Below are 14,119 nucleotides of genomic sequence, written 5' to 3'. Positions count from 1 at the left end.
TGTGCAAAAAATCATATTTTGTGCAAGTACCATAGTAATGAATATATACTGAAATCTGATCTGATATACAATGAACCTTATCATTGCAAATGTCAAGGACAAGGATATTTGAAAAGAACATATCTCGCCTGCAGACGATCGCAGACGAGTAATTCAACCACGGTATGAAAGTTCTTTGGAAGTAGTTTAATATGTAAGTAGTCTCACCTGCACCTTCCTGCGCCTTTTGATAATAGACAAGTTAGAATATTATTTAAAGAAAAACATGAAAAATTGCTCTATTTCATTAAACTGAAATGATAGCAGCATAGTATGTTTGAGAAAGTTGTGTAGTTTTTAAAGATGAACAACTTTGTATAACATGAAAAACTCATATAAATTGAAAATATATATGTTTTCTTACAAAAACTGGTTTTTGGACACCCTTTTCAGAAAATACATTATATCATGAATTACACTCAAGTTACGGGAATAGTACTTTTAGCAAACTTGTTTGAAATAACTTTCTGCACAACTTTGTCGAAGTAACTTAGCCCCTTTGTTGGCCCTGAGCTGAAATAAAATTTTTATCTCACTTTTAAGGGGATTAATCACATAAATAAAATTTGTCAAAAGATGGCGTCTATCATTCTGAGCAACTTTGCTGAAGATACTGTACCTCGAAAACCACGTTTCAATGAGTTATCAATTAAGAGCGTGAAATTGCGCTTTTGAACCACTGTGCAATGGAGAGAACGAATCAAAGAAAAGATTCAAAAAAACTCAAAATTCTTTAAAAAGGTAGTTTTTGAGGTGAATGAATCTTACTTTACTATGGGGTGACTTTTCAAAATTTACCCTCTGGGAGAGTGATAAGTTTTTGATCGTGAATATTTCTGGTAACTAACGTATCAAAATAATTTTCGCTACATGCCATCGGAAGTATGATCAGCAATTTGTGATAGAAATGGTATTAGCTAATCGGCTTTGTTCACCGTTCGCAGTTCACGCAGTGCTAGGTCTAATGTAGGAAAATTAAGGCGGGATTTATGTTGTGCACCGTTCGCAGTGTGAGCTCCGTTTCAGCATTCAGCTGCTGGTCGTTTGCATTGGAGTGAAATACAAGCAAAATGAAAGGAGTGAAAATAATCATTTCAGGAAACTATTCGAAGTACGAACTTTACACCAAACGAGTGCAAATAAAACCAACATTCAATTGCTTTGTGTTCGAGAAAAATGTAATGTGAGTATTGGTTTGAATACGTTTTGGTGATTTTAGGATATAAAAATGGTGTCATATATTTTATTGTTCATTACATCTGCATTAAATGAGAAGAAAATATTCGCATACACGTAAGTTCGGTTGTGTCTCTGATATTACCCACCTGCCTTTTATTGTCTGTGAAGGCACGACGTGCGTCCAGATATTCACCCCGATTCTGATATCCGACGGATTTGTGATACGAACGAATCTACACTTTCGTTCGAGTTCGAATTTGGCCTTCTTTATTCCGTTCGACTTGTATGATTCGATCGACTCTCGTTCGGGAACACTTGACATTTCGAACACTAACCATCAAAGCTGTCAACACTACTTACACGTTCTATATTATTTATATTATTAATTTCCTAGTAAACGAAACCATCACACTTGTATAAACAAATTAGAACGATTCTAAACCGAACATAAGTAATACGCACGCAAGTCGATCGAGTAATGTTCGAAAATTTCACAACTCGAACGAATGATATACGAGTTCATACCCAACTCGAACGGAATGCAGAATGGAAATTGCACACTCGATCGAAATATTTCGAATCGATCGACCTACAGAATAGGGGTGATTAATGGAATGAAAATTCGGAATGTTATTTGAACATCTAACGCTCTAAATAATACTGAACGGAATAATTAACCTTGTTTTAGTATGCTGTTTTTATCTAAGGAGTGTATCGAAAATAAGCTTTCCACATACATTTGTGTTGTACGCATGTATTTGCGATGGTTTTTTATGCTCAGATCACAGCATGCTGTGCGTTTGGCTGTCAGCTTTCGTTTGTTTACTTGAATGTGCGGTTGAAATTTTGCGTTTTCAAAATTTCGCGTATTGAAAAGGAAGTGAAAATTAAGGTTCTGGACACATGGCTAAGTGAGAAGGGTAGTACTATGCGAAAATAGCCGAAGCGGTTTGGAATTCATCATGCCAGTGTTAAAACCATCATTAATAAGTTTGGGGAATACTGTTCTTTGGATGAGCTACCAGGAAGAGGCAGCAAATCCGGATTTTCCAACCCGAAACTGGACCAGAAAGTGGTATCTCTAATCGGTTTTCATAATGCTTAAGTTAAACCTCGCACAATAACGGATCAGTTTTTAGTTTGAATAAAATATCGTTTTTTTTTCATCATAATTTGAAGGAAAAATTTGTGGATAGCTTATTTTCGATACATTCCTTAATCAACGAACTTAAGTTACCCGTCGTTTCACTGAAAGAAGAGATAAAACACGCTACATACAATATTCGAAAGTGTTATATTTCGATATAATAGTACATTTCTGATAAAAAATAGATATACAGAAGCTACTAACATAAAACACGGAAAGCAGAAGCAATAGATACTGCACAAGAACATATTGTTGTTTTTGTGCACATAACTTTTGTTATATAATTGTATTCGATTTCGTATTGGTTTAATTGTAACCTAACTGTCTACCAAATGGATGTCTCATTGTATGATGGTCATTATTTCACAGTCACGCAAATTTAAAACTTTCGTTTAAAATAATCCTTACGGCGCTCCGAACGGTTGCATTAACGTACTAGGCACTAGTTGTAGAACGGTTTCTTTCGGGTCCTTAGATTTAATAGTGTTTGGCATCTTATTTTGAACCGGCTAGTGGGATATAGAACATAGCGAACTTGTTTCACGTAGTTACAGTGTATGTATGTAATCAATTATCGTACTTCTGGCCGCACCATTTTTCAAATTTCAAGTGCATGTTTCAAGCTTTACAATTAATTTACATTAAGGCCGAGTTTTGTTTTGGATATTTTTTTATTTTAAATTTTCATAATGTTCAGTTTACAATTATCCACCCTAATTTCTCTGAATGCATGGTTAGGGTTTGGCGGCATTCCTAAAATGAGATTATTTTATTTTTTTACAATGATGTTGTTCCTGCAGTGTAGATGTGCGTTTTACTTTTCTTGTTCGGGTCAAATTTGTTCAAACAAGTTCATCAGCGAAATTTCATTCATCCTAACTCATTGTAGTGGTGCTTATCGTCTATGGATATTCGATCAACAAATCAAAAATAATATAAGCACTTCATGAATACAAAAAAAAACAATTGAATAAATATATCGAATATATCGTTGAGAATAATTCAAAATTAATTGCACCTTTGATGTGTGATGCTATGCACCGATTTTTCGTTTGTTCTGTGTGGCAAAGTCTACAAGTCGGCAGGTGGCGCTGATGGCGTAAAAGCATATGTCGGATAACGCGGAGCATACTCCGATGGCCCCACGAATCGGGTAAACTCACTGTCGTTCTTACTGGAGATATTCGGTGCCTTGAAGTCGGCTTCGGCGAATGTTGGGGGTGCTGTAATAAGTAACAATATAAGACAATGTTCAGGAAATTTGATATACAATTAAGGAGTGTATCGAAAATAAGCTATCCACATTTTTTTCTTTCAAATTATGATAACAAACGAAGTTTGAATAAAACACTGAAAATTGATCCTTTATTGTACGAGATAAAACTTGAGCATATTGAAAACCGAATGAAATTTATGTTATTCCTTCACGAATTTTCGAACTTTTGATCGAACGCTCTTCATCAAGTTCCGGACAAGTATTGCATCGCAGTTTTTGGACGCTTTAGTCCAAATTCTTTTGAACTCCTGCATGTTCCCAGCTGCCTTACCAGTCTTCTTGAAGACCTTCTTCACGATTGCCCAGTAATGTTTGATGGGTCGAAGCTGAGGGCAACTTGGTAGATTGATATTTTTCTCAATGAAATTTATACCTTTTTCCGCAAGTCAATTGAGAGTGGTTTTGGCATAGTGAGTCTAGGCTAAATCCAGCCAAAATAGTGAAGGTGTATTATGCTTCTTATATAAAGGCAGCAATCTCTTCTGGAGACACTCATATCGATAGATTTCTGCATTTATAGTTCCGGTAGTGTACAAAATGGTTGACTTCAAAACACAGGAACATATTGATTGCCATACCAGTACCTTTCGACCGAGTTTCTTTACTTGAATCGACCTGTCCGCATCGCTCACATCCTCCCCAACGACGGCAGTTAAGCATTGTGGACCTGGAAGGATTTTCGATCCCCCCTTTACATAAGTCTCATCGTCCATCAAAACGCATGCATCCGGACACTGCAAAAGAAGTGAATACAATTCCCGGGTCCTTGTTGCTGCTCGCTGTCCTAAACTTTGTTTCGAGAATTTCTGCTTCTTGTAGGTCTTCAAGTGATTTCGCCTCTTGATATGCTGGATCATTCCGACACTCGTTCCTGCTTTTTTGGCCAAATCACGTATTGACATTGATTTGTTCTTCATGATTAGAGATACCCGGCCTTATTACCGGTGTCACTACACGGTGAAAAGCAAGTGGAGTGAGTGTAGGTCCTTATTACGAAAGTCACTTCTGAGACAAAAGTAATTACTTGAATGAACTTGATGTCATTATGAACATCACGCCACCAACATTTTGTTGCAAACAATAGTTTTTTCCATCACAGTGATCACTTCACTATGCGTGATACTGGTAATAGGTGGAAACAAGTGAAGTGACATGTAAGTGAATTGAATGTGAAAGTGGAAGTGGGAACGGTAATAAGGCCCACCACTTTCTGGTCCAGTTTCGGGTTGGAAGAACCGGGTTTTCTGCCTCTTCCTGGTAGCTCATCCAAAGAATAGTGTTCCTCAAACTTATTAATGATGGTTTTAACACTGGCATGATAAATTCCAAACCGCTTCGCCAATTTTCGCATAGTAATACCCTTCTCACTTAGCCATGTGTCCAGAACCTTAATTTTCACTTCCTTTTCAATACGCGACATTTTGAAAACGCAGAATTTCAACCGCACAAATAAGTAAGCAAACGAAAGCTAACAGCCAAACGCACAGCATGCTTTGATCTGAGCATAAAAACCATCACAAATGTATGTGGATAGCTTATTTTCGATACACTCCTTAATCGTAGGTATTACCGGCCATGTATGCTATCCAGACGATTTTTTTTGTCAAACTACCCGACGTTCCAACCGTTTTTGTTTAATTTCAAAGGAAAATTAGAATTAAAGAGTTTGAAAGAATGCTTCAATTATTTCTGAATTATCTTTCGCCCCTACCCAAGTAACCAATAACATAAAAACAATGTTGTACATTTTATTTATAAACATATATTGAACTGACAGTAAAGATCCATCAGTCCTATATGCTACTGTAAAGCTGATATAAAACCACAAAGCTAGTAATAATAATCAAATACAATAGACAAGTATCAAAATAGAAAAAAAATGTTTTGAGTTGTTGCAGACATCATGGATGAGTTATCACTCTGAGATTATAGGCACTTCAGAGAACATCAGAGAAACCAAGCCGTGACGATTTTAAAAGTCTGCCATAAAACAATGCCTGCAACTTATTTTAGAAATTTTCAAATTAGCTGACAAATCTCAATGACTCGGCGCCCTTAGAATCTGGTGGAGAACATGTCGCAGCGTTTGTAAAGAAAGTGCATACCTAAATTCTTCAAATCTTTCTTTTTTTAGTTTTCCTGTAAAAAATTATCGATAACGATTGAAATGTCGGCCAATTTAAAAGTAAATCATTTGTTAAGTATATTGGGGCAAGAAAATAACTGTATAATAACTTGATAAGAGCAAACACTTACGAATATTCGGATAAAGACTATCTCCACCATTTGCAATGCTCCATCCGAGTGCACCGCCGGTACCATTCGGGGGACTAGCTGGACTGACTGGTTGAGTTGGTAGCATCGAAGGATCCGTCTCGGGAGGATTATCTGTGTACGGTTGGGGTGGCTGGAATGACGCCAGTGGAACTGTTCCCAAAACGATGGGAATATTTCCATCCAAGTTAGCATGTGGACCAGCTACCACTGCTTCTACCTTGATATCGTAGTCCACGTCGATAATGCCACAATTAACTAGATTTGATGGTGGCAATGGTGGTATCAGTATATGCTGATTCCAAGTCTGACTGTTACCGCCCTCTACCGGCCCGACGGATATTGCCGAGATTATTTCCTTTTTCTTTTTCGTTTCACGGCGAGGATTCATTACATGGAATGCTAGTAATTTCCGCAGGCTTAGCTTGATCGACTCTACGCCCACGTTACTGGCATTATCGCATTCAATTGTCAGTGGAATCGTTTGACCGGATACGAATCCAGTCACAGGAATGTGCACAATGACACTTAGTGGCCCGGATGCACAGCAGAAGCAACAGAAGGTTTTCTCGCGTTCCAGTTTGAAAGGATCCTTCACTCGTGGATTCTGGTTCAGGTCAACAGGTGAAATGACGGTAAACGCCATTTTGAGATCCTGATCAAATTTCCATGGTCGATCGAGAGTCACTTTGACCGTGTACCGAACAAATCCCCATTCACCCTCGAAAGATGACGGCAGCGTTGGAGGCAGAGCACATGTAAAAGGGTAGCTGTGAGTTCCTGCTGGTAGTTCAATTTCGTTGCTGTTCTTGCCACCGAGCAGGTAGTACTGGATTTGGAAGTACTCTTCCTGTCCGGTCAGATTGGTAGTCGATTCATACTGTTTACCCTCCTGATCGGTTTTTGTTTCAGTTTGGCTCCACTTGGTTTCAGCCTCACCAGTGAATTTAATGACAATTCCTGTGGACAAGCAAATAGATCGATTTAGTAAAGGCTTTTCAGTACATTAGGGCAGGAAATAGTTATGAGTATAGTAGGCTCTGAATTGGAGCAGATGTGAAATTTTTTTACCATAAGTTACGTTCGTTGATGATTTTGGTAAAATGCCTACAGATATCATTATGTTTTCTACTGAATGACTAATAAAAGTTACCTAGGGAATATTGTGAGGAACTACCTTTCAAAATCAGTTCGAATATTTCAACAGCATGATAGCCATCTTTGCCGGTTGTATCTCCATTGTTCACAGAAAATAATGCAGAATATGGAAGACAGGAAGCGTTGATTCTTCACATACTTTACGGAAGGCTGACGACTCATCAGATTCTTTCAAAGGTGGCCGGAGTTGGTGATTTAGATTACCAACAGCGAGCGTTTTAACCCCGAAAAGATATACAGGGTCCGGCCATCTAACTTTTTTTTAACTAGCGGTTATTTCGACATTGGTCACCTTAATGTAACTTCTGATTTGACAGAAACTTAGTTTTATCCTTCCGCTGAACGAAAATGGTTGTGTATACGCTTGAGGAACGCGTGAAAATAGTGCAGGTTTACTTTGAAAATCATGGTAATGTTGCGGAATGTGTGCGAATCCATTTGCCAAAAAATCATCTTCTCGGATGAGGCACATTTTCATCTCGGCGGGTATGCTAATAAGCAAAATTGTCGCATCAGGGGGATGGAAAAACCGCACGTTATCATGGAGAAGCCGATGCATCCTCAGAGAGTGACGGTTTGGTGCGGATTTTGGTTTGGCGTCATCATTGGGCCATTTTTCTTCGAAAATGAGGCTGGAGTCGCCGCCACGGTCAATGGCGAGCGCTACCGCGCCATAATTAGCGATTGGTTCTTCCCGTTACTTGAAGAGGAAACTTGGACACAATTTGATTCCAACAAGACGGCGCCCCGTGCCACACAGCCAACGCTACGATCGATCTTCTGCGCACAGTCTTCGAAGATCGAATTATCAGTCGAAATTCGAAAGTCGGCCGCCTCGGAGCTGTGATTTGACGCCGTTAGACTATTATCTTTGGGAGGCTGTCAAAGATAAGTGTTATGTAAACAAGCCAGAGACAATTAAAGTCTTGAAAGACAACATTCGTGCAGCCATAGCTGAAATAAAGCTGCATATAATCGAAAATGTACTAAAAACTGGACCGACAGTATGGCGTACTGCAAGGTCACCCGAGGCAGCCATTTGAATGAAATTATATTCCACAATTGACCGGACGGATTGTACTTTAATATGAAAAAATAAATTTTGAAATCGGATGAACCGTTTGTGTTTTATTGCATGTTTAAATAAATGTTGTTTATTATGTGTTTAGGCTTCGAGTGCACGTTTATACGAATGAGAATCCAGTGTATTAACTTATGTCCAAAATAGCTTATACTATACTCGATGAACATTAGAAAAGGTCCCAAGTGCAACTGACGGATTCTCTTCGTTGAATTACTCTTTCAGTTATTACGGCATATCCCTGTATTTTCCAACAATTGCTTAACTACAGATCGAAAGTCGATGTGTCCAGTCGTTATTCTATGTAGAGTTTAATAGAGGGATTACCGATAGGACCGTAATAACCGAAAGAGATAGTAAACAAAGAGAAACTCTCATTTGCACTTAGGACCTTTTCTCGTGTTTGTCTTCTATAGTTCCTGCACAGCACAAGAACCCTAAGCTTGCGAGCCCTCGTCATTCAAAAGTTGTAGTCTGCAACGAGTAATTATTGGTATGGAACCACATTCTAAGTTGGATTATATCAGACCCTGTCAGCTTGGAGCGAAACCAATCTTCAGTTCACCAACGCCATCGCACGACATCACATTCAATATATCATGTCAATTGTATGGGTGCGCAGTGCTGCTATTTTGGCGCGCAGGAATTTGATATTTCTCTCCCCTTCTTCTACATACTAGATTCGATGCGATCTCGTCTGAGGGCGCCATGCTCGCAAAAAAGGATGTTGCCAAAGATTTGTTCGAGAAATGTGAGAGCTGGCTATCTTGTTAATATGGTGTCTTTGATTATATACGATGTCCGGATAAGCTACAACGTCTAAGGCTTCAGACAGAGTGGAGGCCGGAAGCTGAGCCGAGTTGGGCGCTGACCAAAGCGGGAAATGTGTTTACAGCCAGCAAATCAAAGGGTCCTTGTCAGAGCGAAAGCTGAACAGATTTCTCGCTTGTACTTTGACAGGATCCCTTTGATTTGCTGCTAGTATCATTTCCGCTCTTGGTCTAGTAATGTCAGTCACCTGCTTTCAGCTTCTCGCGCTGAGATTGGTTGCAATTGACATAAACAAGTACTAAACTTTGAAATTAATGTTACTGCAAGAAGAAATTAAAGTGTTGTCAGGATCACCAACAATGTATTGCTTTATTTCCAATGTGAGAGAATCTGTGTTTTTAGTTGATTACTGTTTGCTATAATCTGTAAATAAAGTAAATCTCAAGTGCAAAATGTGAAAAAATCCAAAACTCAACTTTAACCGATTATAACTTTCATACGAATTGTAAAAAAATACATTGAATATTTATCACCGTTCCTTTCTGATCTGGCAACAATGGCCAAGAGGCTTTTCAAGCAGGGTTGCCATATATACAGATTATTCTGCATTTTACAGATTTTTCAGATAAATTTGTGACCAAGATTCTGTATATGCAGATTACAGGTTTTTGGCAAATAAATGCAGATTTGTACAGATTTATGATAGCGTGGATTAAAAATTGTATAATGATCGTGTTAAAATGTATTAAATAATGGTATTGATTTTTTTTTAAGTAAAAACATTATCCTGATTGTGTGTTAATTCTAAAAAGAGGATAAAACTTATATACAAGAGTATGTTAAGGACAGTAAACACAGATGTTATATCTGCTAATAAATATTTGTTTATGCTTACTTTTAGTTAAAACTAGTGTAGCATAATTGCGTATGCTTTCAAAAATTGCTTCTGATAAGATGGAAAGATGATGGCCTCGACCATAACGTAAGGTAGTAAAGAAGAAAGATTGCCAATTGCAATATACCTAATGAACGAAAGTGAAAATAATCAGACTAAGTTCTCACTTTTAGATTGGATTTTAAAAGTTTTTCGTCAAATCATTATTTCGAGAGGCTCAAACGCAAATACAACTTCCAGCGTTTTTTCAACTACAACATCATAAAATTCAGACTAAGAAAACTTTTGGTTTCTTAAAATTTCGGTTCTAAAGACTTTTCATTCCGTTGTGCTTCGATTTCTTATTACTTTCTATATACAGATTTTCAATACAGGTTTTTGAGCTCCCGATACAGATTTACAGATTTTTCTTCTGAAAAATGCAGATTTAAATGTGGCAACCCTGTTTTCAAGTTCACAACAGGAATCCTAAATCGTTACAAGCTAAAAATTACAAGCTTTCGATTTATATTGGGAACTTTAGAGAAATTGCAATAATGGCTTCGTAATAATCAAAAGAGAAAGTAAACAAAGAGAGGCTCTCATTTGCAGTTAGGCCCTTTTGTCGTGGGACTATCAAGTCTGGTTCTGTCCTAGAACATAATTAATGTCTTACGATGGCCTAACGATTGAGAAGAGTTTATTTTAGAGTACTATTTTTTTCGTTACAAACCAAATTTTCTTGGAAACGGTGATGAATGACGATCAGTTTAGCTGATAAGAACTTTTAAACGTTAAACATACTCTGTAAAATTCTCAGAGATTAATTGACTTTACCGATCATTATGGGTTAGAAGTGATTTTCTTTTCTAAATTCACCCACAAATTACAGTTTACAGAACCAGTGTACTCTTTTTGGACCAGGCAAGACACTTCATGTACAAATAGATTTTTTTTTTCATTTCAGAGACTTATTGCGTCATGAAGAATATTAAGTAAATTAGTAAGACACAATGTTATTTTGGTGCGATGAAGATGTGGACTTTTTTATCGGTATCTTACTCGAATAACCACGAAAAATGTGGTAGGCATTTTATACATAATATTGCTATAAATTATTGTAAATCACTATAAATTGGCAAAAAGACGTTAAGGATAAAGATTTGCAGTTAGTAAGAATGAATGATTGTATTTCAAAACAAATTTATTCAACTGCACATTTTACCCATAATCCCTCCACTCTGATTAATACGTTGCTGCCAAAACGAAACACATACTTGAGTGGATATGAGTTATTTATAAAAACGCATAACATCACACCCGATCTCTCGCAGTGTTCCGAGGCACACAATACCAAACCACAAGAGCGAACATAACTTCAACTCTCCAATCTATACTATCTAATTTTCATCAACCTCATCAATCAATCTTTGTATTTTATTACGAGGATGTAAGGAGCCACTTTAGGCGACGCCCTGTTAATTCGGTTCGCGAAATTGACCATCCGTCATTGGTACCATTCAATCGAGATGGTAGTGTTAGTATCAAATCCGTATATAGAAATTTGGTAAACCACATTTTTTTAAAGTTTGACATTGACAAATCGGATATGGAACTGAAATCTAAGGTAACTAGATCTCTTAGATCCAATATACAAGTTTATTGAGCCGGAACAGATCGAAACTCCCAGCAAGACAATGTGAGTGCAACATCACGATGATGTCATCAGAATACTATTTACGGTATATAATCACCTGCTAAATTTTTGTCGAACTACTGCATATGTCAATTTCACTTGCAATAACTGTCATAATTACCTCGGATTTTTTTCGGAGAATCAAAGGTGAAGGTAACTTTTCCATTGACAGTCTGACCGGCGTAATACGTGTTCCATGGATTGTCCAACTCTATCTCACAGTCTTTCAATCCCATTCCGATAAAACGTCGTTGTTACCTCCAGCAGACAGTCGGTAATTATACACTTGCGTTCCAATATGATTCCTTGTGTTTTGGCTGAACACTACGTGTGAATCAGAATGCAATTTTACAAATTCCACTAGACATTGAGGTATATTCTTTTCGTCAAAAAGAAGTATCTATTATGCTTCACTGTTGTCTGACTACACACTACTGGCTGATTAAAAAGCTGTCTCCACAATACGGGTTGGTGCTTTTCTGTCTGCCTTTGTATGCACGGACAGTTCATCATGTGTCATGGTTCCAATGCAACGAAAAGCATTTTTGAGGTGAGCCTAAATTGTGTGTTCGATTGTGTTAGTATTCTGCTATAACAACTTTATCAGGTCAACATTTGAGTACAGTATTATCTTTTGTTCGATAATGTCTCGAATTAGGTTTTTTTTACCGTCACTGCTAACCTCACTCGAATGAATACTTTTTGAAAGTCCGGCAGTACTGTTTGTAAACAGAGATTTGTTTGTTTGCCTGTTAACAATTTGGATGAGATCATTTACGGTCTATATCGCCTAAATAGAATTTTTAAACATTTGTTCACGATTGGATACGGTTTGTTTTTGAGATTTATTAGATAAAAGTGACTAGTTGCAAAGTGTAAATATGATTGTTTAAGACGTGTTCTTTGTTTTTTGTTTAAGTTTGTTTGTAAACAGTTCCGCTGAACTGTCAAGGATGAATGCTTGTTCATTTGTGACGACACGATAAACAATCTAATAATTGAGATTATCATTTGATTCTTTTGCTGAAAGTCGTTCCGTGCTTTCACGATTACTCATATCCCCGCTTAGAATGATCAGGCAGCTTGGCTGGACTAGGGTAGTTGGCAAAGTAATATGCAAATTTTTCTTTCTCGATTCTTGACACGGGGGAAAATTTTTCTTTCTGCAATTAATGGGGAATTCAGTATGAATTCAAAATCAATGCGGATTCTAGAGCTACAACCGATTCAGATTGAATTTCGCCGTCAATCGATTGGTTCGGAAATTTGCTGAAATTGAGTGAAGAAAAGCGAAAATGGACAATCGGTTTTCTTCGATTGTGAACGTTTTCGTGGTGATTTTGATATGAATTCGAAAAAAATTAAGTGATATGAAATATGCAACGCGGTATAAATAACAGTTTTTCCCCAAAATCCGAAATAAACCGTAGATTTTTTTTAGTTCGCATCGTCCTTTCCTCTAGCTGAAGCATTTTACACTGACACTTCCATAAAGCGAGCCAAACATGCATAATTTAATTGATAATGTCACTGTCAATCGGTCTAGTTAGAGTTCTTTACTGAATCCCTCTGGGAGACATTAAGTCCCTTTCTGATTCATTCAGATTATTCATTTAGACAGGTTTTTGATTTCATTTAGAAAAGCAGAAAAGCAAATTTTGATCATTTTTTTCTTTGATTTGATTTTTTTTCTTTTACTGTAATTTACTAAGGTCGCGATAACTCAAAACAATCGGGACGAAATATTTTAACAGATTCGAAATCTTCTGGTGATTGTTCATTACGATTGATTGTGAAGATATAATGGAATCGCCTTTTTTCTAGACTTTTCTTAAATAATTAAAAAAACAGAAAAAGGTAACGGAAATATTGATCCGAATCAAATCGGTTCTGCCGTTGCTTGCATGACAATATTTCAATTTTTAGAAGGCGGCTGAGTGATGTCAGAGACATAACCGGATGACGCGAATACAAAAAAAAATCTAAATCGACTAAATTCAATGTTAAACGTTGTTGAGTCATGAGTGCATTTACTTCGAATGTGAAAGAACAGTTGGACCATAACTTACAATATTTACTGGTTCAGATTTTGGAACATAGTCTGGTTTTCCAATATCACTGGAGTTTGACCCGTAATATGATAAGTATAAGTTCAACCCGGGTTAGCGGTTCAATGCATATGGCGCTTGTCTCACAAGCCAGTTATAATATGTTCGATCCCCGATCTGGATGGGCCCATAGTGTAAGTAGGATCGTAGTACTAGCCATACAATGAGTCGGTACACTAAGAATCGGCTGCGAAGCCTTTTGTAATAGAAAGGCCAAATTCCACAAAAGTGTAGTGTTCTTTTTCTCACGTATCAGTACTCATTTAATTGGTTTAATAACTTTCTCGTTTTCTAACTTCTCCAAATAGTCTAAAACTTTTTCCCTTAACCTGTAAGGTACATCGTAGGCTTTCCTGAAAAATGGTGTGTTTGCTTTAATAATATGTTCAACTTCGTAACCTTTAATGGCATCGAGAAATCTGTTTTTTTAAAAATGTTTAAAAAATTTTGTTTTATTTCTTAAATAAAACAATTTTTATCCAAAATATTGTTAACTGAAACAGTTCCAGCAAAAAA

The 14,119-nt window shown here is 37.1% G+C and overlaps 1 protein-coding gene across 2 annotated transcripts; it reads right to left on the bottom strand.

Annotated features, from left to right (window-relative positions):
* Positions 1–2,517: 2,517 nt before the first annotated feature.
* Positions 2,518–11,999, bottom strand: LOC131429969 (arrestin domain-containing protein 17-like). 2 transcript variants are annotated; one of them, XR_009229474.1, is made up of 4 exons: positions 11,617–11,999; positions 5,898–6,875; positions 3,184–3,588; positions 2,518–3,118 (listed from the first exon to the last, which is right to left on the bottom strand). XR_009229474.1 is itself a non-coding variant. In XM_058594522.1 (3 exons), exons 1-3 carry the CDS (start codon positions 11,729–11,731, stop codon positions 3,437–3,439), a joined length of 1,245 nt encoding a protein of 414 aa, XP_058450505.1. In that variant the 5' UTR covers positions 11,732–11,999; the 3' UTR covers positions 2,519–3,436. The 2 variants fall into 2 exon arrangements, 1 of the variants encoding a protein (XP_058450505.1); XM_058594522.1 differs by having other exon boundaries at positions 2,519–3,588.
* Positions 12,000–14,119: the final 2,120 nt, after the last annotated feature.

The sequence above is a fragment of the Malaya genurostris genome, chromosome 2, assembly GCF_030247185.1.
Source record: "Malaya genurostris strain Urasoe2022 chromosome 2, Malgen_1.1, whole genome shotgun sequence".
Lineage (NCBI taxonomy): Eukaryota > Metazoa > Arthropoda > Insecta > Diptera > Culicidae > Malaya > Malaya genurostris.
Note: the sequence above shows the minus strand (reverse complement) of the source record. Positions and strands in the feature narration are given on the sequence as shown.

Excerpts from the sequence above, each read along its gene's own strand:
- LOC131429969 (XM_058594522.1), bottom strand. The coding sequence starts at position 11,731 with ATGGGATTGAAAGACTGTGAGATAGAGTTGGACAATCCATGGAACACG. Across the intron at positions 6,876-11,616 it reads TTCTCCGAAAAAAATCCGAG|GAATTGTCATTAAATTCACT; the intron begins GTAATTATGACA and ends GCTTGTCCACAG. Across the intron at positions 3,589-5,897 it reads TAGTCTTTATCCGAATATTC|CACCCCCAACATTCGCCGAA; the intron begins GTAAGTGTTTGC and ends TACTTATTACAG.